Source organism: Ambystoma mexicanum, chromosome 11 (genome assembly GCF_040938575.1).
Source record: "Ambystoma mexicanum isolate Mex_15411 chromosome 11, UKY_AmexF1_1, whole genome shotgun sequence".
Classification (NCBI taxonomy): Eukaryota; Metazoa; Chordata; class Amphibia; order Caudata; family Ambystomatidae; genus Ambystoma; species Ambystoma mexicanum.
The window spans coordinates 58657235-58681458 of NC_090934.1; the positions used below are offsets into that span (position 1 = coordinate 58657235).

General features: G+C 48.6%; 1 protein-coding gene across 1 annotated transcript in view; it reads right to left on the bottom strand.

The window, feature by feature from the left end:
* KCNQ4 (potassium voltage-gated channel subfamily Q member 4) overlaps window positions 1-20798 on the bottom strand; it is an 899641-nt gene extending 878843 nt beyond the window's left edge. Inside the window, exon 1 of the mRNA XM_069622544.1 lies at window positions 18662-20798. Coding sequence (XP_069478645.1) covers window positions 18662-18963 — 302 coding nt within the window. The 5' untranslated portion in view covers window positions 18964-20798. The remainder of the gene's footprint in view (window positions 1-18661) is intronic.
* Window positions 20799-24224: the final 3426 nt, after the last annotated feature.

The window sequence follows — 24224 nt, forward strand, 5'->3', positions numbered from 1 at the left end:
GCCATGAGGTCAGTAGTATGGAATCATTATCAGCGATCACTGGCCTTATGTCCTGCATACTACGTGCCCCACTATGTTCTTGCAAACGTCACCTTCTCCATCAGAGCTGTGTAGGCACCTTGATGTCATGCAGGGCCCTAACCAATCCACAAAACATTGGCACAGGAGCTGAGCTGCTTCAGGCCAGGTACCCACGGAAATGTGGTACCCCTGGTGGCATAAACACGATGCATAGAAGCACAGATTGGGCGTCATTCACAAAGCGTTTTGCAATTGGAAAATGCCATTGAAAAACGCTTTGTGAGTCGGGTCCATCGTGTTCTTCCTTCTGAAACCTAATGGCGCTTTCTGTCTGCAAGCTAAATGAACAAGCCTTGGCAATGCCAACAGTTTGGTCTTTTGTGTAAGCATGGGAAAAACACTTGCCAGGGACTGCTGTGGTCGTGTTAACTGGCCATTGATGGTAGCAGGTGCAGAATGGTGGGAGTTCCTGGGCATCTAATAGCAGTGCCGCCTGGCAAATGACTAATATTTATGCACATGTCAAAACTCTTGGTTTTGCTGATGCTTTTTATTAACAGGATTTCAGTGAAGGAGACACACAGTGATTATAAATCAAGTGGCTGAAGGCAGATCTGGTTAAGACATTATTATTACACCAGCAGCAGGCTTACAACTCCAATGAAGTCTTTAACTCTCGAAAGACTTCTTTGAAAAAACACTGGCAGACACTTCGAGTGCAATGTTTGATGGTAAGGCTTGAATAAAGCAGGCCCATTAGGAGGTGTTTTGGTTGAGCAAATACCAAACAACACCTAAAAGCTGTGTGTCCCTCCTCATTTGCCATGTCTCCCTATCTGCACTCTTATGCAATAGTTTCTCTCTCTGCCATCGCTCTAGGCCAAACTAAAAAGGACCTAATTCCATCACGTCTTACAGGCATCTGCTGTTTGCAGAGCAAAACTCTAACCGGTCAATCCCCCATGTTACCCTGGTAATTAAAAACACACTCCTTCCTTTTGCCCCTTGGCCGAAGCGCACAAGGTACGCCCTCGTGTCCAGGTTTCCTCGCGCCACTGTTGGCCTAAATGTTTTTGTGGAGTCAGTTACATGGTAACAATAGAATTCATAGGGAAGGCTGCCCTTTAAAGACATTTGGGTAGAATCTGAACCTGACCAGTTTTTATCCTAGCAAGATGGACTCCGAATTTCATCCTTCTGGATGATATGTGCCATTGGGATGAGTAGTCACAAAGATAACACAGAATCAGGCAAAGAGAAAGAGAATAATCAGTAGTTTTTTGTGGATTTTAAATTACTTTTTTCAAACATGCTACTAAATAAACTCCAGATGTCAGGAAAGGCTCTGAATTGCTTCCCTGCGGGTTTAAAGGTTTTGAAGTGGGGTTTGTTGGAAGATGGGAGTGAAGAGGGCATTCTAGGATAAGCTTCTGCGCAACATCTGCCAAACATTCTATCGATCTTCAATGTTCAGTTTATGCATCACACACAATGTGCTGAGCCGTTTACACACTTATCCCTGGATAGAAGTGCATTGTCCCTTTAAGAAACTCTAATGAGAAGCTAATGAAAAGAGGACTTCCTGGGAGGGGGTTAGGTCACATGACAGGAAGTCGTGTAGGGTAGCATTTCACATAACATGAAACCTAAAACTTTCCACGGTCTGAATTTGTGTACCTGCAGAAAGTGCTTTATTACACAAATAACACAGTGTCTGAGGCGCGTCCGCTTGTAAACCTTTACTTACGAGAATGGAGTGTATACTGCTTGTGTCTTCCATACATGGCAACATTCCGACGCACCTGGGAAGGAGATTTTGTCAGAGAATTCGGAAGACATACATGTTCCCATAGGAATGCATTGAGGCTAACATTATTTTAGTCAGGAGAACGTGGAAAATGGCAATATTTTTCACTGGTAAAGCAGAAATCTCCCACCTAAATTGGGAGGGATGTCATGTACTGTCTTCCTACACTGATGATATAGTGCAGTGTGTACATTCTGGTTGTACGTCTGCCTACACTGAGGACCTGATACAAATGGAGTAGTGTGTACAGTGTGACTGCGGGTCTGCCTACACTAACCACATGATACAAATAGTGCAGTGTGTACAGTGTGACTATGGGTCTGCCTACACTAACCACATGATGCAAATAGTGCAGTGTATACAGTGTGACTGTGGGTCTGCCTACACTATGGATATGAATCACATTGTTAAGCATATACTGCCTGTCGCCCTACTCTACACCATACACAATACATAATAGTGCAGCATTTACAGGCTGACTGTGGGTCTGCCTACACTTACCACAGATACAAACAGTGCAGTGTGTAAAGTCTGTGACTGTGGGTCTCCCTACACTATGGATCTTAATTACATTGTTCATCGTTTACTGCCTATCATCCTACACTAAGCACATAATACAAATAGTGCAGTGTGTACAGTCTGACTGCCGGCCTGCTTACACTAAGCACATAATACAAACAGTGCAGTGTGTAAAGTCTGTGACTTTGGGTCTCCCTACACTATGGATCTTAATTACATTGTTCATCGTTTACTGCCTCTCATCCTACACTAAGCATATAATACAAATAGTGCAGTATGTACAGTCTGGCTCTGGGTCTGACTACACTAAGTACATGATACAAATAGTGTAGTCTGCCTACAGTGTGACTGTGGGTCTGACTACACTAAGTACATGATACAAATAGTGTAGTTTGCCTACAGTGTGACTGTGGGTCTGACTACACTAAGCACATGATACAAATAGTGCAGTGTATACAGTGTGACTGTGGGTCTCACTACACTAAGCACATGATACAAATAGTGCAGTGTGTACAGTCTGGCTGCGGACTGGCCTACAGAAACCACATGATACAAATAATGCAGTGTTTGCAGTCTGTCTGTGGGTCTACCTAGACTAACCAAATGGTACAAACAGTGCAGCATGTACAGGCTGACTGTGCGTCTGCCTACACTAACCACAGATACAGATAGTGCAGTGTGTATAGTCTGGCTGCGGCTCTGCCTACACTATAGGTGTAATTCACATTGTTTGGCTTTTACAGTCTACACTAAGCACATAAGATACATAAAGCCACTTTTACAATCTGGATGTTTTGAAGCACTGAGGACACGATATCCCGGGTCTCACACTAAGTGCGTGCTGGAAATAGTGCTGTATTAATGTGTGCCTCACTGTGGACACCATGCAAAAAGCTCTGAGTTTACAACAACAGTGCAGTGTTTAGAATCTGAGTATCTAAGCACACAATACACATCGGACCTACATTAAGCCCATTATCTAAATAGTGCAGTGTTTACAACCTTCCTGCAGCAGGGCTGCACTAAGAACATGCTATACACTGTGTTAATAAGAACAGGTAAGGACAGGACATGCCTATGTCTTCATCGTGCTCCTTCCTTTCTATTGGCTGTTGTGTTGAGCACATCTTTCTAATGCTCCTTTCTATTGGCTATTGTGTAGAGCAAGGGTGCACAATGTACGTGACCCTTCACATCATGATGTATGGCCTTCCAGACCAGTTGAGTTCAAGAAGAAGGTGCAGCGTGTGGTGGTCATTTCCTCTCTAAACATCAGAGGGCAAACACAGCAACACAGAAATGAGGCTGCCACCTTCTGTCTTGTTTCAAATTACCAAAGCAAGTGAAACAAAAACAGTTCTTAGTTTGGACCATGAAAAACCAATTAGGTCATGAACTATATACAAAAGGCAAGTGTTTTTTTCTTCTTCAGATGATTGTATTGTATTGTTGGTATTGCAGGTGGAACATGCTCTGATTACTTACCGGCAATCTTCATTACTCCTAGTCCTACTCCTCCTCGTCACAGTACTTACTTCATGAGGCCCCTGCCTCCGACACAAGACCTTCTTCTATTTCTTTAAATTCCTATAACTCCTCCCCCACATCCAAGTCACTCAGTTTCATATTACCAAGCCAGAGCATGGGACCTTCCCCGCAGGGAGGGTGAGGAGGGTCGTCAGTACTGTGACGAGGAAGAGTAGGACTAGGAGTAATGAAGATTACCGGTAAGTAATCAGAGCATTACCTCCACGTCCACTCTTCCTCGTCCCAGTACTTACTTCATGAGGTATACCAAAGCAGCAACGGGGAAAAGGTCCCAATGAGAAACAGAGCTAAAAACAGTGCAGCAAACACACCCACAATAACTCTTAATTCACATCCCCACAGATAAAACTCCAACCACGAAGGAACCAACCCCCCGAGTGGGAGAAACTCAACCCATAGCGGTTGATGGAAATCCTTAGACCAGCCAAGGCGGCAGCCATACAAATCTCTTGCAGAGAAAAACCCTCTCTGCATTGGCCCAGGAAGCCGCCAAACCCCTGGCGGACCGCCCCTGATCGTGCGCCGGCACAGGCAGGCCAAAAGCCATATAGGCACTGGGATCACAACCCGGAACCATCGGAAAATGGAAACCACAGATGCGTTTTGCCCAGCCCCAGCCGGACCACAAGCAATCAGAAGACTATCAGATTGGTGGGAAAAAGCAAACCTAGCCAAATACTCCAACACGTCCCGCCGGACATAATGTTAAGCCAAGCCACCTCCTCATGCATTCTCGGATCATGAAAGAAGTCAGGGAGAACCAGATCCTGAGAGGTATGAAAACCGAGATACAACTTAAGGGAGGAACTTCGGACCACACCTCAGCAGCACCGAGTCTGGCAGCACCCTCAGGAAAGGAGGGTGACATAAGAGAGCCCCAATCTCCCCAAGCCTACGGGCAGAAGCGAAGGCAATAAGAAAAGCAGATTTCAGTGTAAGATGTTTGATATCAATCTCGGAAAAGGGCTCAAAAGGAGGCCCTTGAAGGAACCATAATACAAGAGGGAGATCCCAAGGGGGAAGCCCTTTATCAGAACACCTTCAGAGTGGAGGGTCTAAGAGCATCCATTATGTACTCAACTACAGGATCTGAGAACCCCTGAGATATCAACCTAGACTGAGCAATAGCCACACTGCCCATTGCATCCAGTGGAATTCCAACCGCAGATCCCCTTGAAGGGGACACGGCCACCTCGGAATCAGCCAAGGTTCCTAGGACCGAAGCTCCAACAGAGAGGGGAGCCAACTCCGGCGGGACCAGAACTGAGCTAACAACAACACAGTCACCCTGGACACTCTGATGCACCAAATCACCCGGGGCAGAAGGGGAATAGTCGGAAAGGCATAAAGGAAAACCCCAAGGCCACTGTACAGAGAGGGCGTCCCTACCCCAATCCCCCCGGCCTGAAACCGAGAGCAGAAGAGGCGAACTTCTGCTGAGGCCGGGGATGCAAACAGGTCTAGAACCGGGGACCCTAATCTGACACAGGTCACTGCAAAGACCTGGGCCAACAGGACCAGTTCCGCCGAGGAGTGAAAACCGGCATCTGAGAAGATCCGCTTGAACATTGTCCACCCTTCTGATACGTGAGGCCACCAGAGACACCAGATGAGATTTCTCCCAGGTGCCTATCAGCGCTGCCAGAGCATTCAAGGAACAGCCGGAACCCCTCTTGCAGTTGACATATGCCAAGGCCGTCGTATTGTCCGATCGGATCAAAACCGCCGACCGTCCAGCAACTCCTTGTAGTACACCAGAGCTTGGACAATGGCACAACTCTTGCCAATTGGATGATCGCCGGCTCTCCCCAGATCTCACAACCCTTGAGCTGAGAGGACCCCCAATGTAGACCCTTTCTGCTGGCGTCAGTAGTAAGAGAGGCCACAGGAGGATGGACCATGCACACCTCAGCCTGTAGACCTGAAACCCCCCGCCACCACAGCGGGGAGACTCGCAGCGCTGGGGACACCGAAAACACAACTACGAAAGCCGAGACGTCGGAAACCAGTGGGAGAGAGTATAAGACACCAGGGGACATAACCGAAGACGGGCTCAAGGAACCGAAAAAACGCAAGACGCCACGTGCCCCGTAACTTCAGCAACAGGCGAGCCGAGACACACTGCCTTCTGAGAACCCAGCCCAGACCAGCCAGCAAGCGCCCCCCCTGCACAACATCCAGAGTACACTCTCCCCAGACGTCCGGACAAGCAGTGCAGGGTCTTGAGACCCATAAGCAGTTGACACATCCTAGAAGGCATAGGGACCAGGAACACCCGCACGTAGAAAATTTGACCCTGAACAGGGAGAGGAACGGGCAAGACGGTAACCCACAACAATCCTTCCTAGAGAACGGATCCCATGGCCAACTACTTGGACCGTGAGCTGGGTACCAAAGTCCTAACCATGCAAACCTGGACAGGAGGAGACAGAAACTGCAACCGATACCCCCCTCCGGAATGAGCCCATTACCCAGGAGGCCGAACCCCGCCGGTCCCATACACCTCAGAGAAGATAGAGACGAGGAGCCAGGGAAAACCGCCAGTCACTGCACTTGTACCAGAGGAAAATCACAGGACGTTGAAGCATGCCTGCGCCACAATATAACAGCATGCTTGTCAGCCCACTAAAAGATCCGGCTTATCAAAAGGAAGATACAGGACAGCCCAGAAGTCCAGCAGACCAGGGCCCCCCCAGCCGACAGAGGAGCCACCAGGCTGGCGTCAAAAGGGCAGAATACTGTCACAAAGCAGGGCAAAGCAATCCATCCCGGATAGCAGACATCAAAGGCAACCCCCTACCTGGGGTATTCCTACACTGGAAAAACCCACTGAAGTGACATCCCCCTCCACAGGCACCAGGGGCTCTGAGAACCCCTCTAAGCACAGACATGTGCCATATCACTTCCAACAAGTCTGAGAGGAGGCGTGAAAGCAACACGTCAGCACCGGAGGACCTAGGCCCTAAAAGAAGAGACACTGGGAACCCTCTGAATGGCCATTACTTCCATGATGCATTTTCTATAATTCTATGCCGGACTAGGGAAAAGAAAATCATCTCCTTTGACCTTCCCTCATGCAGTTCAGAGGAAGAGGACAGGACAAGGAGTCTGCGTCCATAGCTAGCACAGACGCAAACACACCACTAACTCGCCACATTACTGAGAGGTGGCTTGAGCCCTGTATCCAGTAGCTGGTAGCCCCAAGCTCTAGATCGTTCCAATGCGTTAGTCTAGGAAGGATGAATGGCTGAGTCAGCACCGCAGAGACTCGAACCCGACGTGTAGACTATGCCAGGCCGGTACCCTTCCGGCCGCTTGCAGACGTGTCCAAATCTGCACCGTTTTCACAGGCTGCACACAAAGAATGCAGCCAACATCCGGTGCATCCTGGGCTGCGTGTGTCTGAGGAGCGGGTAGTATGTGACATGCCTGTGACAGAACAGAGCCCCAGCACTTTCAAAGACTCTCTGCCACTGTCACCCCACGACAAGAAGCAGAGAGGCCTCACAACAAAAAGGGAAGGCTAGGCCATACTGCCAAGTGCTTGCCATTATTTCCAATAAAGATGTGTATACAGAGCACGAGGAAACGGCATGTTGAAGGAGTCAAGATGGCCATACCAGCAGGAGAGGGGAAAAATATCAAGCACAGTCCTCCCCTCTCCTTACCTTCCCCCAGAGAATGCAGCTAACATTCGGTGCATCCTGTGCTGTGTGTGTCTGAGGAGTGGGTGGTATGTGACATGCCTGCGACAGAACAGAGCCCCCGCACTTTCAAAGACTCTCTGCCACTGCCACCCCACGACAAGAAGCAGAGAGGCCACACAACAAAAGGGAAGGCTAGCCCATACTGCCAAGTGCTTGCCATCATTTTCAATAAAGATGTGTACACAGAGCACGAGGAAAAGGCCTGTCAACTCAAGATGGCCAAAACAGGAGGAGAGGGGAAAAACATCAAGCCCAGTCCTCCCCTCTCCTTACCTTCCCCCGGGCCATGCAGGACCCGGGACACAATGCTCACGCTGCGGTCCGGAGCCCAGCAAAGAACCGAGCGAGGCAATCCCGCTCAACTGTGACCCCAAGCCCCGCAGGTGGCCCGGGAGCAGCGCCGCACCTGAGGGAGCCGAGGGCCCTGCCACACAGCCCCCCCCCCAGGGGGTCAGCAATCGGTGCTCCCCAATGCCCCGCACCGGGAAGAAAAAGTCCAACTTGCCGGAGGCAGGAAAAATTAAACTGAGTGACGTGGATGTGGGGGAGGAGTTATAGGAATTTAAAGAAATAGAAGAAGGTCCTGTGTCGGAGGCAGGGGCCTCATGAAGTAAGTACTGGGACGAGGAAGAGTGGACGTGGAGGTAATGGCATGACACATAGTTCACATGCAACATGGTATTTGATAAGTGAAACTAGAATGTCATTTTCTTTAAACCCTCCCAAGATAAAACACAATCACAGGCGAAGAGTACTCCTGAAGCTCGGGGGTTAGGGGGTTATTCTGGTAGCATCCTTTCGTTAACCACTGGCCTTAAGTTCTTTCTTCTAACAAACCGTTTATGTTGTCATTGTGTTCTGATTATTCTCAGAAAAAAGGAAATAGAGAAATATGGGCAATCAGTACATTTCAGGAATTCGCCTTTTCTCTCGCTTCATTTTGACATTTTAAATGGCGCAAAAAGCCTGCAGCATCCTTAGCCCAGCCCACCACGGAGGCTTGCAGAATACAGCCGGCCCTCCAGCAAAACAAGCTGTGCAACAACATGTCTTCATCATGCTTGTTTCTATTGGCTGTTGTGCTGAGCATGTCTTAATAATGCTCCTTTCCATTGGTTGTTACGCTGAGGCTGTCACAGGGTTTATAGAGGATTAACATGCTGTTATGTTACTCACAGGGTTTTTACTCCCTAATTTACCAGCGTTATGTCCTCTATCCCATCACCTGCCTTCTTTGGAATATCAGGCTATACATAAAATAAACACAGATTACAGAACCTCTGCAAGCAGCCTCCAACAGGGAGTTTGTCAGCTGACAGTAAGTAGCTCTACGGGCAACTTAAATAGTTACACCGTTGCAACAGTGCCAAAGCAAGTAAAAATAAATTAATGTGAAAAACAAGAAAGGCACAGCACTTTGGCAGAAGCACATGGAGTCCTCTTTCTTTGTCTACTACTAATAATGCATTACAAGGAATAGGAAGAGTGTCCTCTCTCAGTGGTCACCATAGACAGACTTGGCCAGAGTGGGAAACAGAAGGGAACGGCAGCGCACGGGGTATGCAGTTTTGAGGCACATCAGAAGACAATGTTGTGGACAGGAGAACTAGGAGAAAAAGCAAACCCGGGGTGGGTGGATTGCAGGCAGTAGTGGCAGGGATGGAGTTGGACCTCTTGATCAAGTTGGCTACGAAGTTATAGAAGACCAAGTGCGGGATAACTGAGACAGTCTGTTAACAGTGCTTCAAAGTGCAAGACTAAGAAAGCAAGTGCTACATGAAAAGAGTATATAATTAACCACTTTTTAATGGATCTTTGGATTTATTGACAGTTAGAGAGTTTGTCATCCAATCGTATTTTGTAATATTAGACACAGCTAACAGTGAATTATAAAATGACTTACTTTTATGATGATAAATTCAACATTTTTATATGGATCGGAAATTTCAGAAAAACAATAAATTATATATAACTAGCTTAAGTACCCGGCTTCTCCCGGGATGTCCATTCTCAGATTTATTTTTCATATTTCACCGAAAAAGATGAACAAATATTGTTGTTTGCTACAAAGGAAAAATGTGACACATGTTAATTTCACTAATTAATTGAACACCAAATGTTCATTTACCTCCGATTTAAATTCTCACATGAATATCATATTTGTGTGCTTACTCAGATTATTTGCAGTGTGAATTTAGCAGCGGAAATGGCCACCACTGCTAACAGCACTGCAAATAATCAAAGCCTACAAATACGATATTCATGTGAGAATTAAAATCAGAGGTAAATAAAAATGTGGTGCTCAATTATTTAGTGAAATTAACATGTATTGAGTTTATTGCAAAAAAATCAATGAAAAGAAAGACACACTAACACTCTTCTAAAAAAAATGTAAAACAGAAAAAACGCATTACCCATTTAGCACAGACAGCGCAATGATGAGCACTTTCTACAAATGACCTGTAGATGGCACACAGAACACCACAAAACGTAAAGCCGAAAAACCAAAAAATTCAATATCTTGGGAACTGGATGACCTATCAAGCTAGAAAGTTGTATTAATTCAGCAAAGACATAAGGAATATTCCATGCAAAACTCATGACGCCAGACCTCACCGTTCATGAGGAGTTAGGTCCCCAAGATCAACGCCATATACAAACCCACAAACAAACACGACTTTTTATATATAGATTGCTGATTGTTACTGTTTTTTCCAGCTACTCTTTGCAATAAATATGTAAAGTTATTTTTTGTCAACTGTAAATGAAGGGGGAGCTCAATGTTATTTTTATCAAAGTTTAATATGGGACATTTATCCTCTTGCAAAGAAAAGCAAGAGTACATCAAATACTGCATTCAAATACTGCATTTCAGGATCTTATATGTGGCAGAGCATTTGTGCTAAAGGACAGTAGGACCACCATCCACTGATCCCTTTATAGCATGAGGTCAATTTCTGTGGAATGCACTCATGAGAATTACCCAACATCAGCACAACTCTCATTAGCCCTGACCAGCATAGTCCATGACAAGGGATCATGGGAGTTGTAGTCCAAAATATCTGGAGAGCCCAGGCTACAGACATGTGGTAAGAAACTGGAAGGAGCCGTGGTGACCGGCAGGCAGAACTAGAGATCACAACATGAGAGTTGTTACACCAAAGTAATGCCGTTCACTTGCATGAAATTTAAGAACAGGTCAAATGCAGGTAGCAATGATGTGAGGAATTCAAGGAGATGGGAAGGAAGGAGTGGAGGAAGGAAAGAAGGAAGGAAGGAAGGAAGGAAGGAAGGAAGGAAGGAAGGAAGGAAGGAAGGAAGGAAGGAAGGAAGGAAGGAAGGAAGGAAGGAAGGAAGGAAGGAAGGAAGGAAGGAAAGAAGGAAGGAAGGAAAGGAGGGGGAAGGGAGGGAGGGAGGAGGTGCACTTGTGAAGAGCAAGGATGGTGAAAGGATGGAAGCAAAGATTGGAAGGCTATAAGGGAGAAGAGAAGAGGAAGTGGCATGGAATTAAACATGGGGAGAGTAGGTCAAATGACCATGAGTGGGGAATGGAAATACAGATGGTGAAACCGGAAAATGGAATGTGGTCCCAAAGGATGGAGGTTGGGCTGTGACTTAGGTATTCTCCTGGTGGTCATGCATGCACATAGTGCGGTGCTAGGAACACCAGTCCACAGACAGGTGACCACCACCACGAAGCACCTGGAGGACAGTCTGTGTCTTAGCGGCCACTCCGGCTGTCCCGGATACTCTAGCTGTTGGAGACAGGAACAAGTGACAGGAGGAGGAAAGGGGAGCAACTTTGAAGCAACAGTCTCTCACTCTCTCGTAATGCCCCAGAGGGAATCCCGCTCACCCTGTGTCCCATGCCCACACTGGTTACCATTTCATGTGTATATGAAGCTGTTCCGTCTTAGAGATTCTAGCATGATAGTCAGTGCTTTAAGTGGGCTGGGGCCAGCCTGGGCTGGGCCCCGGCAGTCTCTAAAATGTGGGGATGTGCCGGGGCCCTACCGGGGCCCCCCAGTACCACCACAGCGGGACACATTATCCCGCCGCAGCCGCAAAGGTAAGTGCACCTGCCATTTACAAATCAGGCAAGCTGACAGACGTGCCAGCTACAGCGCCGCTCAAGCAACGCTATGTCTGGCTGGCACTTTTGTCAGTCACTGTAACTTCCTCCTGTGACCCCTCGTGTGAGTCACAAAGGGAGTTACTGTCCTTTTGTTTCCCCTCGCCGGGTCACTGAGGTGTCTTTGACCCTCGGCGAGCCTATGGAATCCGTGCCATATTTCTAAGTTTATAAAAGATGGCTAGAAAAGTACACCATTCAAGCCGTCATTTATAAAGCTTTGCTGACGACAAAAGACGCCTCAGACTTTGTCTGTTGTCAAAGCTTTATAAAAGATGGATTTTCAAGCCATCTTTTATAAATATAGGAATATTTCTATGGTTCAAAAAGATGACATGAAAAGTACACAAACCATAGTAAGGTGCGCTCATAAATATATAAATGCTTACCTACATTTATATATTTGTTTGCGTGCCTTACTATGATTTGTGCACTTTTCAGGCCACGCCCCTCATGCAAGCCATGCCCCCAGCTGAGGCCCTCCCACTCAATTTCGTAACCCACTTAAAGCCCTGACTATAGTCCAAGCTCAGGGAGGCAGAACAATATCCTTCAGAGTCGGTGATAGCGCCTCTGTAGCTCTGGACATAGGAACAGGAAGAACACTTTCTCAGACGCTAATAACTTACACACCATTCTGCGACACTGCGCCCAACTACCTAAAACGATATACACCCAATTCTGCAGTTTTTGGAAAAGCTTTGTGCAGTTCCATCCTGTGTAGGCAAAGTTGCATATAGTCTGATCACATTCCTTTGTTTGTTTTGTGAAAATGCGGACGTTATTTGTTTTTATTTTTTAAATCCACCTAAAGGTGGCCAGAATACTTTTAGCGATATCTCTGCTTGTGGATTCCATTTGCGTTCCAACATGGCCATTTCTGGGACCCTCATTGGATGATTTGCATTCTCGGACGCAGGCTAGGACCACACATTTTAGTAAAGTGTGGTCAGATTGGCTAAATGAAAAACAGCTAATATGATTGGTTTGGGGCCGATTTTTTTTCTAAAGAGGCCTGCTAATTTTTTTGTAGGAGTCCTGAAGACCAGACAAGGCAAAAACCTCTTAATGAGGCATAGTGCTGCCCTGTGGGTGTCCCTTCATCCTACAGGGGCGAGGGGGTACCACAGAAGGGTGGAATATGACCACAAATATTTAAAAGTAATTATTCCCATTTTTGGCCATCTTCGGCTCCACTAGGGACCAACATACTCCACATGGTGGGAGTGAGGGTTTGAGCACTGCTAAAACCCACCTGCACCAACAAGAAACTGGAGATTGGGTCAGTGGGCTAGTGGTTGCCCGCTGACCCACCATAGCCACTTGGTATGCCTATAACTATAGTCCAAAGGCCCAAGCATAGTAACCACTGGTCTTGAACACAGTCATGCCCTGTGTCCACTTTGGGTGACTGACCTGGTCAATAGGTCTAGTGGTATCCCAAAGGTCCACCGTGGAAGGGGTGCAAGGCATGCGTACAGTCCACTTTCGGTGGCTGACCAGGTCAGTGGGCCTAGTGGTGCTCTGATAAACCACAATAACCTGGGAAAGGTAGCCACCAGGCATGGCCAGTGTTATATCTAGTGGCTCCTTCGGATGGCTTGCAGTTCCCCAGGGGACGGCCAATGAAGTCATTGTGCATGGCCGAAGCATGAAGCTTGAAGGTGCCCAGTAATGGCTGTGGTCAATCGACATGACCTGCAGAGTAGCCCAGTGGCCAAAGAGGCCAGCTCGAGCTGCCTGGGGCATGGCTGAAGGCCCTGCCCCATGGAACGTGGCCACAATGTGTATGACCACTAGCCATGCCCAGTGGCCACATAGGATGTTTTCCCGGGAGGGGGAGAGGAACAATGCGTGACCAGAAGATATACCCAGGGAAAGTGGGCACTGGTCAAATTGAGTGTCTAGCTGGTGCCCAGGGCATGGCTGAAGTATATGATTGGGCGATCAGCCTCATGGCCAAAGAGCATGCCCAGGCATGGTACCACTGGGCATGGCCCCGACCCCATTCCCTTGGGGGTACTATCAGTATGTTAGCGAAGTTAATTTAAAAAACCCAAAACATTCAGTGAATACATTTGGCTGAAGCTCTGTTATGGTTATTTCATCTGGAAAAACCTCACAAAGTCCTGGGGACAGTTTGGTTAAAGGGACATTACGGTTCCAGCGCAAAACACCACAGCCCCACAAATGTACCATGTATGGTTCTTAAAGTAACAAGAAGTCAAGCACCTCCAGGCACTGTTCATGATGCCACACTTACCATCACAATGACACACAGTTCCTATTGGAGATCAGCAGGAAAAAGAGCTCATGGAACACAGCGATACCCCGACTGGTTCTGCTCCCGATTCAAGGGTCCATTTGCCATGTCAGCGGATATGACGTAGGGTTGCTTTGGAAACAATGGCTGGGGAATTTATGCAGGATGGGTGTTCTTGCCCAGCAACCACAATTTCCCTTTTCCAAACTTATTTTCCTGATCAATATATATAGAAATCTATATCAATCAGTGGCAAAGCCAGGGGGGGGAGGGCTGATTACCCGCAGCCAACCCCCCCCCCCCCCCTGGTGCCCAGTGTGCCACCAGTCCAGGGTCGGACTGGGCCATATAATTGTCTCGGGCACCAATGAAAAAGTGGCCCAAAGTTGCAAATGGCAATGCATTCCTTTTCTGACACTGTTTGAATAGTACCCAAGAGGGGCATGATATGATATGATGTGGGTGGCATTTATAACACGCCTGCACACAAGTGTTTCTAGGCGCGGGAGTTTTTTAAAATAAAATGTGATGTTAATTGTGCATTTTAAAAAAATCTATTCAGCAACACTGGTCAAAACTATTGCTGCATAGTGAAGTAACTCATCAAACTGGCCCACATTGGCCAAAAAAGTGGCCCACTTTGACCCAAAAAACTGCCCCACACCAGCATTTTGCATTTTTGGTTGCAACGTGGGCCTATTGCCCTATAGGCCAGTCCGAGCCTGCCTCAGCCTCCAGCTGGCGCCTTATTATCCGCCCCCATTGGCACCAAAAGCTGCCTCCGCTACTGATATCAGTCCTGCATATAGATATCCTTAAACACACACAAACGGTGTGTAGTCATTGTGTTCACATAGATACGTATGACATAATGGTCCATGCGTTATACTCCTATAACGCCACACCAGTGTTCTGGTGCATAAGGACTTAAGGCGCTACAAATCACAAGTGCCCTTACACACAGTCATCGAATATGCGGGGTGCAGTGTGTTATGGTACTGTACGAGGGAGTTTGATACAGCAGTTTAACATGTTTTGAAGAGCTTTAAAAACATTACTCTGAAGTTCTTTGATGTTCAAAGTATCATATTTTTGGACTTTTTGTTTATTCTTTTGGTCCAAAGTCCTTTTTCGTTCGTTGTTTTTTGTCTGCCGCCAAATCGTGTGCAGACACCATGTGCTTTAAACAAAAGTGCACACACATACACGCTTATTTATTTATTTTTAAAAACATGATATGCCAATTCTGGAAATTAGTATTTAGAATGTGCTGAGATAACGGAACCAGACCCAAAAGTAGTTTCTGTAAGAGACTAGGAGATCCACGTGGCGTGTCCCAGCTACACACATCCCCCAGTTCTGCCCCAGTAGCAAGTTTTGGACTGAGGCTAATTTGGGACTGCCATGATTAGCTGAACGATTGTCAGGTGAGGAAAGGATCTCCAGCTATTTATAAGTAATTCATGGTTAAAAAATATCAGGGAGTTAAGCTTTTATCTTCAAGTTATAAGCCGGGTAAGGGAGTTCAGTGGGTTGAGCGCTTGCTGCTGCGATGTGTTTGTGTGATTTGCAGGTTCCAGGTTCAAATCCCGGTAAAGCCAACTCAGCCTTTCATCCTTCCTCTGTCGATAAATGAGTACCAACTTTGGTTGGGAGATGTAGTAGGAAAATATGTCCTATGTAACGTGCTTCAGAGAAAGCGCTACATAAATATCAGATCATTATGAAGTGGGCTTGGACAGCAGGCATGCAGACTAATACAGGAAATATTGGGAAAGCGCATAAAGGAATTGGCCCAGAGGGTTTTATTTTTTTAATCAAATGAAAGCACAATGGCATATGCTGTTTGAACTTCACTATACCCCGGAGTGGATGCCATGTAAGAGTATAGATGGCTAAGCCGCCGTCACAAGCATCCAGCTGGCAGGCTATATTGAATAAAGACAGGGGTCTAGACTGTGAAACCCTTAAAGGTCCAGTAGATAGGCAATAGCCTAAGTGATTTGCACTAATTTAATTTAATTGGTTATTTATAACGGGTTTAACTCCTGGAGGTTCTAAACGCGGACCCGGGGATCAAACCTGTGTCGCTCGGTGTCGTCTTGCTTCCAGATTGTGACGCTTACATAAGCACAGTGATTCAGCCGAGCTGGAGTTTTTGTTGTTGAGAAGTGGCTCATTGTTCATAGGCTTGTGGCTGGTGTGGCAGTAACACAAATATATCCCCTGAAGAAGATCCGAGATTCGTTCTGTTATGAAGGAATGAAACACGTTGGGGAACATTTACAGAGAAAAATGCCTCTCCTGTTTGAGGAGTTGCTGCTAATTATTATACGACTCAGGGTTCAGGTGTGTGCAGTTTACAGCCCTTGCTTACTAAGCACGGTGACACTTCAGTTGCACTTTGCACTTTACGAGTTTCGTACTGCAATTGTGCTTTTTATTATTGTACTTATGTGAATCGTTGTGTTGTATGTTTCTAAACTATATGTTTTTATGAAGAAATTGTTGTTATCTGCAAAGTAACCTGGAAGTAACCAATATATAAAGGTCGGACTGGGCCATACAATTGTCTCGGGCCCCAACGAAAAAGTGGCCCACAATCCGTCCTTTTGTGACAGACTATTTGAATAGTACCTAAGGGGGAGGTTTGTGATACAATGTGAGGCAAATAGGCAAATTGTTCATTTTAAAGACTATTTATTCAACAACACTGGTCAAAACTATTAGCCGCATAGTGAAGTAACTCATCAAACTGGCCCACATCGGCCAAATAAGTGCCCCACTTTGACCCATAAAACTGGCCCACACAAGCATTTTTCATTTTTGGTGCGGCCCTGGGCCTATCGCCCTATAGGTCAGTCCGAACCTATATCAAATAAATAATGAATTGTTGAATCCCATTCTAAATGTCTATTTGTACTAGCGGTGTAGGAGGTTGTTTGATTTGACATGGAGAAGTTCCATGCTGCTCAAACACATGTCCTGGTGTCTCCCATATGTGTTTGCACGTGGAGTGCAGCACATATAATGATAATGATGTGTTATTTATATAGCGCCTTAATCCAAAGCGCTTTACAGAGCACATATTTACATACAATATCACCCAACCGAAATTGGTACTCATTTATCAACCTTGGAACGATGAAAGGCTGAGTTGGACTTGCCGGGATTCGAACCTGTGACCTGCAGATGGCGCTCAGATTGCAGCAGCGAGCGCTCAACCCACTGAGCTATTTTACCAGTCATATAGAATATTCAGACCCAAAATGAAAGAAGGCTGGACACACATATTCAGCGAGGTAGCTGAAATACAGCCTGGAGACATCAGGTGGAAGGTGGCCAGTGTGATGTCTCGGTGAGACATAAGCAAGAGAGACAGTGCAGGCATATGTGACAGCCACAAAGCTGCAAGTAGCTCAAAGTTGGTAGAAATTGCCCCTGTCCCCCACAGCTGGAAAATAATGTCAGAAACACCTTGTATAGATGATCATCAAGGAAAGGTCTGCCAGACACTTGGGGGGAGGAGGAGGTGAGGGGCAGGGGCTCTTCCATCCACGCAGCAGCATCGAGAACTGCAACTATAGAAAGAATACTACTCCATAGTGGACAGCGATTCATGGGCGCCTTTATAACGTACCATCTATCGGTCCCCTTTTTTCAGAATGTTGATGTATTGACCTCTCAGGAGATTTCCTCAATATCTAAAATATACATGTTCTTGTTAATAAGGAAAAGACTCCTGAGGACTTCCTCCCGGTCACCTTGAAGAGGCGCTAGGCATCTCAAAGGAACTCACTCCGCGCCGCGCAGCCTAAACCGCAGTGGATTTGGCAAAGGATGACCGTGGTTGCTCTGCCCGGCTCCCGGCTTACCTCCACTTCTTTCAGAGTGAATATGAACCCATTTCACCCAAAGCCCTTCTACAACATGTGCCCTGCCGTTCATTGGTTTCGGGAGGATTGTGATGGGGGGGTCATTTACGGAGCACATTCCGAATGTTGCCTAAAGTGGCGGAGACATGTATCAGTAACTTCTTTGGAGAATGGTGCAAGGCGCAGTCACACATCCTCTGTGTAGACCCCCAGCTCTACCAGGAATCTTTATGCTGTGCTTTCGTTCTTGCAGTGCCAGGGTTTCCAGTGGCAAATTCACGACCCCCCCCCCCCCTCACACCCCATGCCAATAATACCAATTGTACAGAAGTCACTATCTTAAACCATCAGAGAACTGCGCTAGTGTTGGGTCTGCAGCAGGTCTCCATGGCACACATATACAATATAGCTGACTCATGACGGGCATGAGACTTAAATACATTCCCGGGACCGCCACCCCATCCAGGGGCCGGAAAAAGGACTTTGCAAACTCAGAAGACCCCTCTGAATGTGTCACCGCAGATCGTGGGGTGCCACAACTTGCCCCCCCACTCTCACGACCTCCATACTTACTTGCCGGGGTATGGATGGGTACATTTGCCCTCAAAGGACCCCCCGCCCCATGTATGTGTCTCTAGGCGTGGTATCTGCTTTGGACTCAAAGTACAACCCACCACAGGCATGGCAATCACATGTCTTGCATGCATCCAAAATACAACGCCCGGGCTGCCCTTTCGTCCCCCATGCACGTCTAAGTGCCAGATCTTGTGGGCGCGTGCCCGTACTCACATGAAGGCGTGGTAGATGAAGGCCCAGCCCCTGGGTCTCTCCAAGACATTGTACAAGTAGTTCTGTAACCGCCGATACCGCTTGTGTGAGGCAGAGTTCCTGGTTCCTGCTCCCGGTGGGGCCGGCAATGGGGTCCCCAGCAGGCCAAGTCGCTTTGGGCTGCCCGAGTCGCTGTGGACGGCGGTGAGGGCCACAAACTCCATCCGGCTGTCTTCTTGACAAGAGGAGCTCTGGGCCAGAGAAAGTGTGGAGAGTCGCCCATTGTCGGTCTGAGGCGGTGAGGGGTCCTCCTCGGTGATCATGGTGGGGGGGCGCTCAGTGAGGTCCGGGCGGTAGGCGGGCAGGAGAAGCCGGGTCCCCTGTGCTCATCCCCGCCAGGCAGATGTCTTTCCAGGCTGCCTTCAACCAAGTCTGCATTCAAGTGGAGCCACGGGGCGGCAGCGCCTGGGACCCCCACTCCTACGACACAAGGTTCTTGGAACTATACGAGAAACGGTGAACGTCTTGCCTGTCCTGGTGCGGGTGAGACCCAGTGCTGGCTTCTCTGGCAATGGTTGGACCAGAAGGTTGTGTTCTCCTGTCCTGGCACTGATGAAATCGCATAGCCTTCTATTTCGAGCCAGGTGGATCTCCAAAGGTTCTCCCTCTAGCCTGGAAGGGATCAGGTCAAAGGCCTTGGCACTGCTGGGATCGAGGCCGCTCTTGTCTTGGGATCACATCACCTTCGTCGCCTGTCTTGGCACTGGTGGCAGCCAAGCCGCATCTTCTGGGTCTCGACACTCCCAGGATCGGGTAACCTTCTCCTGCCCTTCCAATGAGAAGGTCACAGAAGTTACTCCCAGTCCTGACCAGGCAAAGCCCCAGCGTGAAGGATGGAAACACTGGCACCGGTCACCTCAGCCGTGCCTCCATCTGAGGGCACCACTGGGATTACAGGACTTCCTCCTCCAGCCCTGGCACAGGTGAGATCCTGATGTCCTGGCACCGGTTGCCCTCGCCTTACTGGTCACATGTGATGGCTCCGTACTTCTTGGTCTGGCATCTTCATAGTTGCCAAGTTTCCATGCTTGCCCTGGCGCAGTCTTCTGCAAACTACTGACACGCCTGGTGCGTTGGTACTGCCTCTTCTAGTGCCACCTTCTGCCCTGCCCCGGCAGGGATTTCAATATTGCCTCCTCCCTCCCTGGCGCAAAGGAGAGGGTTGCCTCCTCCTTCCCTGGCACACAAGGACGTTTTACTACCTGCACGCCTGGCATAGGAGGGCGCCTTCTTTACGTCTGCCCTAGAGTAGGTCCAGTGTGCATCGTTTTCTTCTGCCCTGGCAGAGGTGGCAGGGGTGGGATGTGTGTCTTCTGAGCCCGGTTGTCTCCAAGGTAGAGGTGTGCCCCTTCCCACCCCAGGATGGACTCCTGCCGTGGCACAAGCTGTTCCTTGCCCACCCCTTGGTGGCGTGACTCCTCGTGCCCTGGTGCAGGTTGTAGATTGCCACCCTGCCCCCCCTGGCACCGGTAGATGTGGCTTCGTTTGAGCAGGCACTGGTTGGCGTTGCTTCGTCCTGCCCTAGTGGAGTTTGGGTCTGCCGTTGGCAGCTCCGCCAGTCATTGGTTACGCTGCCCGGCGATGTTTCCCGTGCTGCCTCTTCTTGCGCTGGCACAGTTTGGTGTTAGTTTCCTCTTGGCTGGCACTGTTCGCGGAGTTGAGTGGTCACCCTCCCTCCCCCTGCCCTCGGCTCTGTCAGTACCAGCTGTTCACAGTGCCTTTTCCCACCGCTGGATCTCCCCTGCAAGTCGCTGTCGCGCCCCAGGCGGGCACAGGGGGCGCACCAAAGATGGGTTGTGAGTGCGTGGTGTGGGCGTGGGGTCCGCGGACTGTGGGAGGAGCGGCGGGGCTCAGTCCCGGGACTCTGCGAGACTTGCGGCTGACACGGAAGGTCTGGGGAGCGTCAGGGGCCCGGCTCTGCTCCTCTCGGGTGGGGGTCCCTCCTGCAGCCTGGCCCTGCCCCTCCTGCAGCCTGGTCCTGCCCCTCCTGCGGCGGCGGCCGTTCCTGCCGCTTCTATAGCGGTCTCCTGACAGAAGGCCGGTCTTTGCCCCGTACCCTAGCCCTTTACCACTCCCGACGCCTCTCTGCCTCCTGCTGCTCGCCCACCCCGCTCTCTACTTACTCCCAGTCTGCTGATTGTCCCACCTGCCGGCAGCGGATCCCACTCCTTCCCCTCCCAACCCTCCAGCCCCCCCTCTCCACGTCAACCCCTCCCCCCAGACAGACTTTTTACTCTCACAATAAAGCTGCTCCGACAGCGGCGCCCGCTCTCCTCTCCCGGCACCTGGAGGAGTCTCCCTCCGTCTCCACGCTCCTCCCCTCCCTTCCCTTTCTACCCCTCTCTTACCCCTCTCCTCGTCCCTGCGTTTCACCCCCTCTTTCTTTCCCTCCCTCGCGCCTCTTTTTCAACTTTGTTCCTCTTCTTCGTTATCTCTTCTGCGCGACCACCAGCCCACCCCTCCCCACCCTCCTTTCCACTCCCTCTCTCCTTTCCATCCCATACCCTATCGTGCTGCGCTCCTTCACGTCTGAGGCCCTGCCCCAGCACTCTCTCTACCCTGGAACTCACCCTTCCTGTACATGTATCCTCCCAAGAGCCCTCTACCCATCTGACCCCCCCTCCCGTCTTCTCCTTTCCCGCCGCCCCTCATCCATGCTTCCACATTTACACTCCTTTTCACCATCATTTGCTTTGCAGAATACTGCCCCCTCTCTCCTAGCCCCTCCTTCTCTCCCATGGCTTCTAGTCCCCTCTCCCATTCTGCCCTTTCCATAGGACTGTCCCTTCCACCCTTTCTGTCCCCACGCCACCCCCTCCCCGTGATTCGCTTCCTCTCCGATGCCTTGTGTACGAGCCCACCTGCCCCCCCCCCCCACTCCATGCTCTTCCCTTCTCCAGCATCCCTCACGCCTTTCTGCTCACTCCACCTCTCTGTGGTAACCTTCCCCATCCTCTGTTTCCCGCTCCCCAGCCCCCTCTACCTTTCCTAAGCATCCACCTGCCCGCCCCCTCCCCCTCCACAGTGTCACTTCCCGCGCACGGAGCGCGTTCTTCCCCCTCAGCACTTTCGCCGCTCCCCAGAGATGCGCGCACACTCGCCTCCCGCGCAGGGACCTGCGCAAACTTTGGATCAGCACGATTCTATTTTTGAATAAAAGTAGATGGGCTACGAAAAAACACATCATTTGTGCAAAGCACTGCCGGGGTGGGGGCAGGGCTTGAGTGTGTGTGTGTGTGGGGGGGGGGGGGGGGGGCTTGCAGGCACGGCGTGAGCGCTTATTTGGGAAGCGTTCACATGAGAAGTAAAGTGTCTCCTGGCGCGTGTGCCCATTGCCGGGAAAGTGCACGGCCGCCCTCCGATGAAAGGTCTTCGATTAAACCCACCCGAGATGGGGCTTAGCCTAGGACTCGTGGCTCAGCTGTCCCAGAGCCCAGGCTACGCTACTGTTTCGGCTAAGCCAAAGAGAGGCTTCTTAACTGCCACCTGCGCTCTAATCTATGCTTATTCAGCGACAAGGCTACACTGTCTCAAGGGGTCCTGGCCACACTAGCACTGGCAGTGTTGCCCAAACTGTCACTCGATCTATCCTAAACTGTACTCGTGGCTAAGCTGATGCAGAGCAAAGGCCAAAGTGTGGCTGAGAGTTTAGGCTAAATTCACCGCAGGCGCTTGGCTAAGCGGTCACACAGTGCAGGTGAAGCGGTCTCAGGCAGGGGTGTTGCTAGGTCTGGAAAAGATCCGGGGCTATGCTAATTTTGGGACTGTCAGGACTCGGGGCTAGCTAAACTTTTTGGTTGTATCCACTGAACTTCTATCCGGGGCTTCAACCAAAAGACCTATAGCCCCCTTAGCCCCCCCCCCCCCCCCTAGCAACGCCTCTGGTCTCAGGGAGTGGAGAGCTGTACATCCGCAGATTCTAGACTACGGTGAACCACAGGGTCGTTTCCAAACTGTTCCTGGGAGTCTTGGCTAAGATGTTCCACAATTCAGGCTAAACAAGGCGGCTTTCCGAGAAATTCTAAGCTAAACTGTCACCTGCAGTCTAGGTTAAACCGTCTCCTCCTTGAAGAATCCTCGGCTCTCCTTTTGGTGTGCAGTGCGAGCTCAAATCACATATACACGCCAAACCGGGATGTGGTGGAAGAAACCAAGAAACAATGCATGGGGCAGTGTTTTGATTTCTACTGTCAACTGGTGTACTTTCAGCGAGATACAATTCACAATACCCTCAACTAACACACTCTAAGGGAGATACAACTCACAGCACTGCCCACTGATGTGCAGTAAGGGAGTTAATACTTGCAATATTGTCTACTGATGGATTCCAAGGGACACAATACTTGCAATGTCATATTATCCAATGGTGCACTCTAAGGACGATGACACTTGTAATATTGTCAAAGGATGATCACTAAAGGATATACAACTTTCAATATTGTCTACAAATGTGCTCTAAGACAGATATTACTTGCAATATTATCCATTGGCACACTCTAAGGAAGATAAACATGCAATAATCTCCACTGATCCGCTCTAAGAGATATAACACGTTCAATATTCTCCAATGATGCGCTCTAAGACAGATAATAATTGCATATTATACACTCCAACCCTCTAAGGGATATCATACTTTTAGAATTGTCTACTGATGAGCCCTAGGGGATATACAATGTGTAATACTGTCTACTGATGAACTCTAAAGGTGATCATTAATTAATCAATCTTTTATAAGGCCATCATACCAGGGACCAGTCTCTAAGCCCGGGACCGAAATTGAAAGCTGTGTTGCTCTGCATTGTCTTGCTTCTAAGACAAACACCTTGCACCTGACCTCTGCTCCTGGCCCTTAAAACTAGCGATACTTTCCACAGGCACACTCGCAGGGAAATAAACCTTCCAATACTGCCACTGTGGCACTCTAGGGAAGATAAAACTTGCCATGTTGTCTACTGATGCACTCTAAGGGAGATAAAACTTCTAATACTGTTCTTTGCGCACACTGACAGAGATTTAGCACCCAACACTGCTCACTGGTACAATTCAGTGGTGCTAAACCTCCACTGGTGCTCTTTAAGGCAGATTAAACCCCTCAAAATGGACCTCAACACGAGCTTGCTTTTGCTTCACATGGAAATACCACCAAATTATTTTACCCATGGCCCCACTCGTAATCGGGTTAAATCCACTTGATTGCAAGTGGCATAATGTGGTTGTTAATTCTGTTCCGGCCACTCTCCCCCCTGCTGAACTCCGAAGGAGGCCCAATGTTCATTCAAGGTGATTCAGTTGCGACACCAAAACTTTACTCTTTATATTTTAAACTTTATACTAATGTTTATGAATAATTAATTATGGCATGCCAGACAATTCTGAATCCTCAGCATTGTGTTGATAGGGCTGACTTTTTCAGATAACTGTACTTAGGAGATATACAGTAATTAAGAATACATTGCATATTTGAGAATATTTCAGCTCAACACTTTTTAGGAAACGCCTTGCGTTAGAGGCACCCTTCTATTGT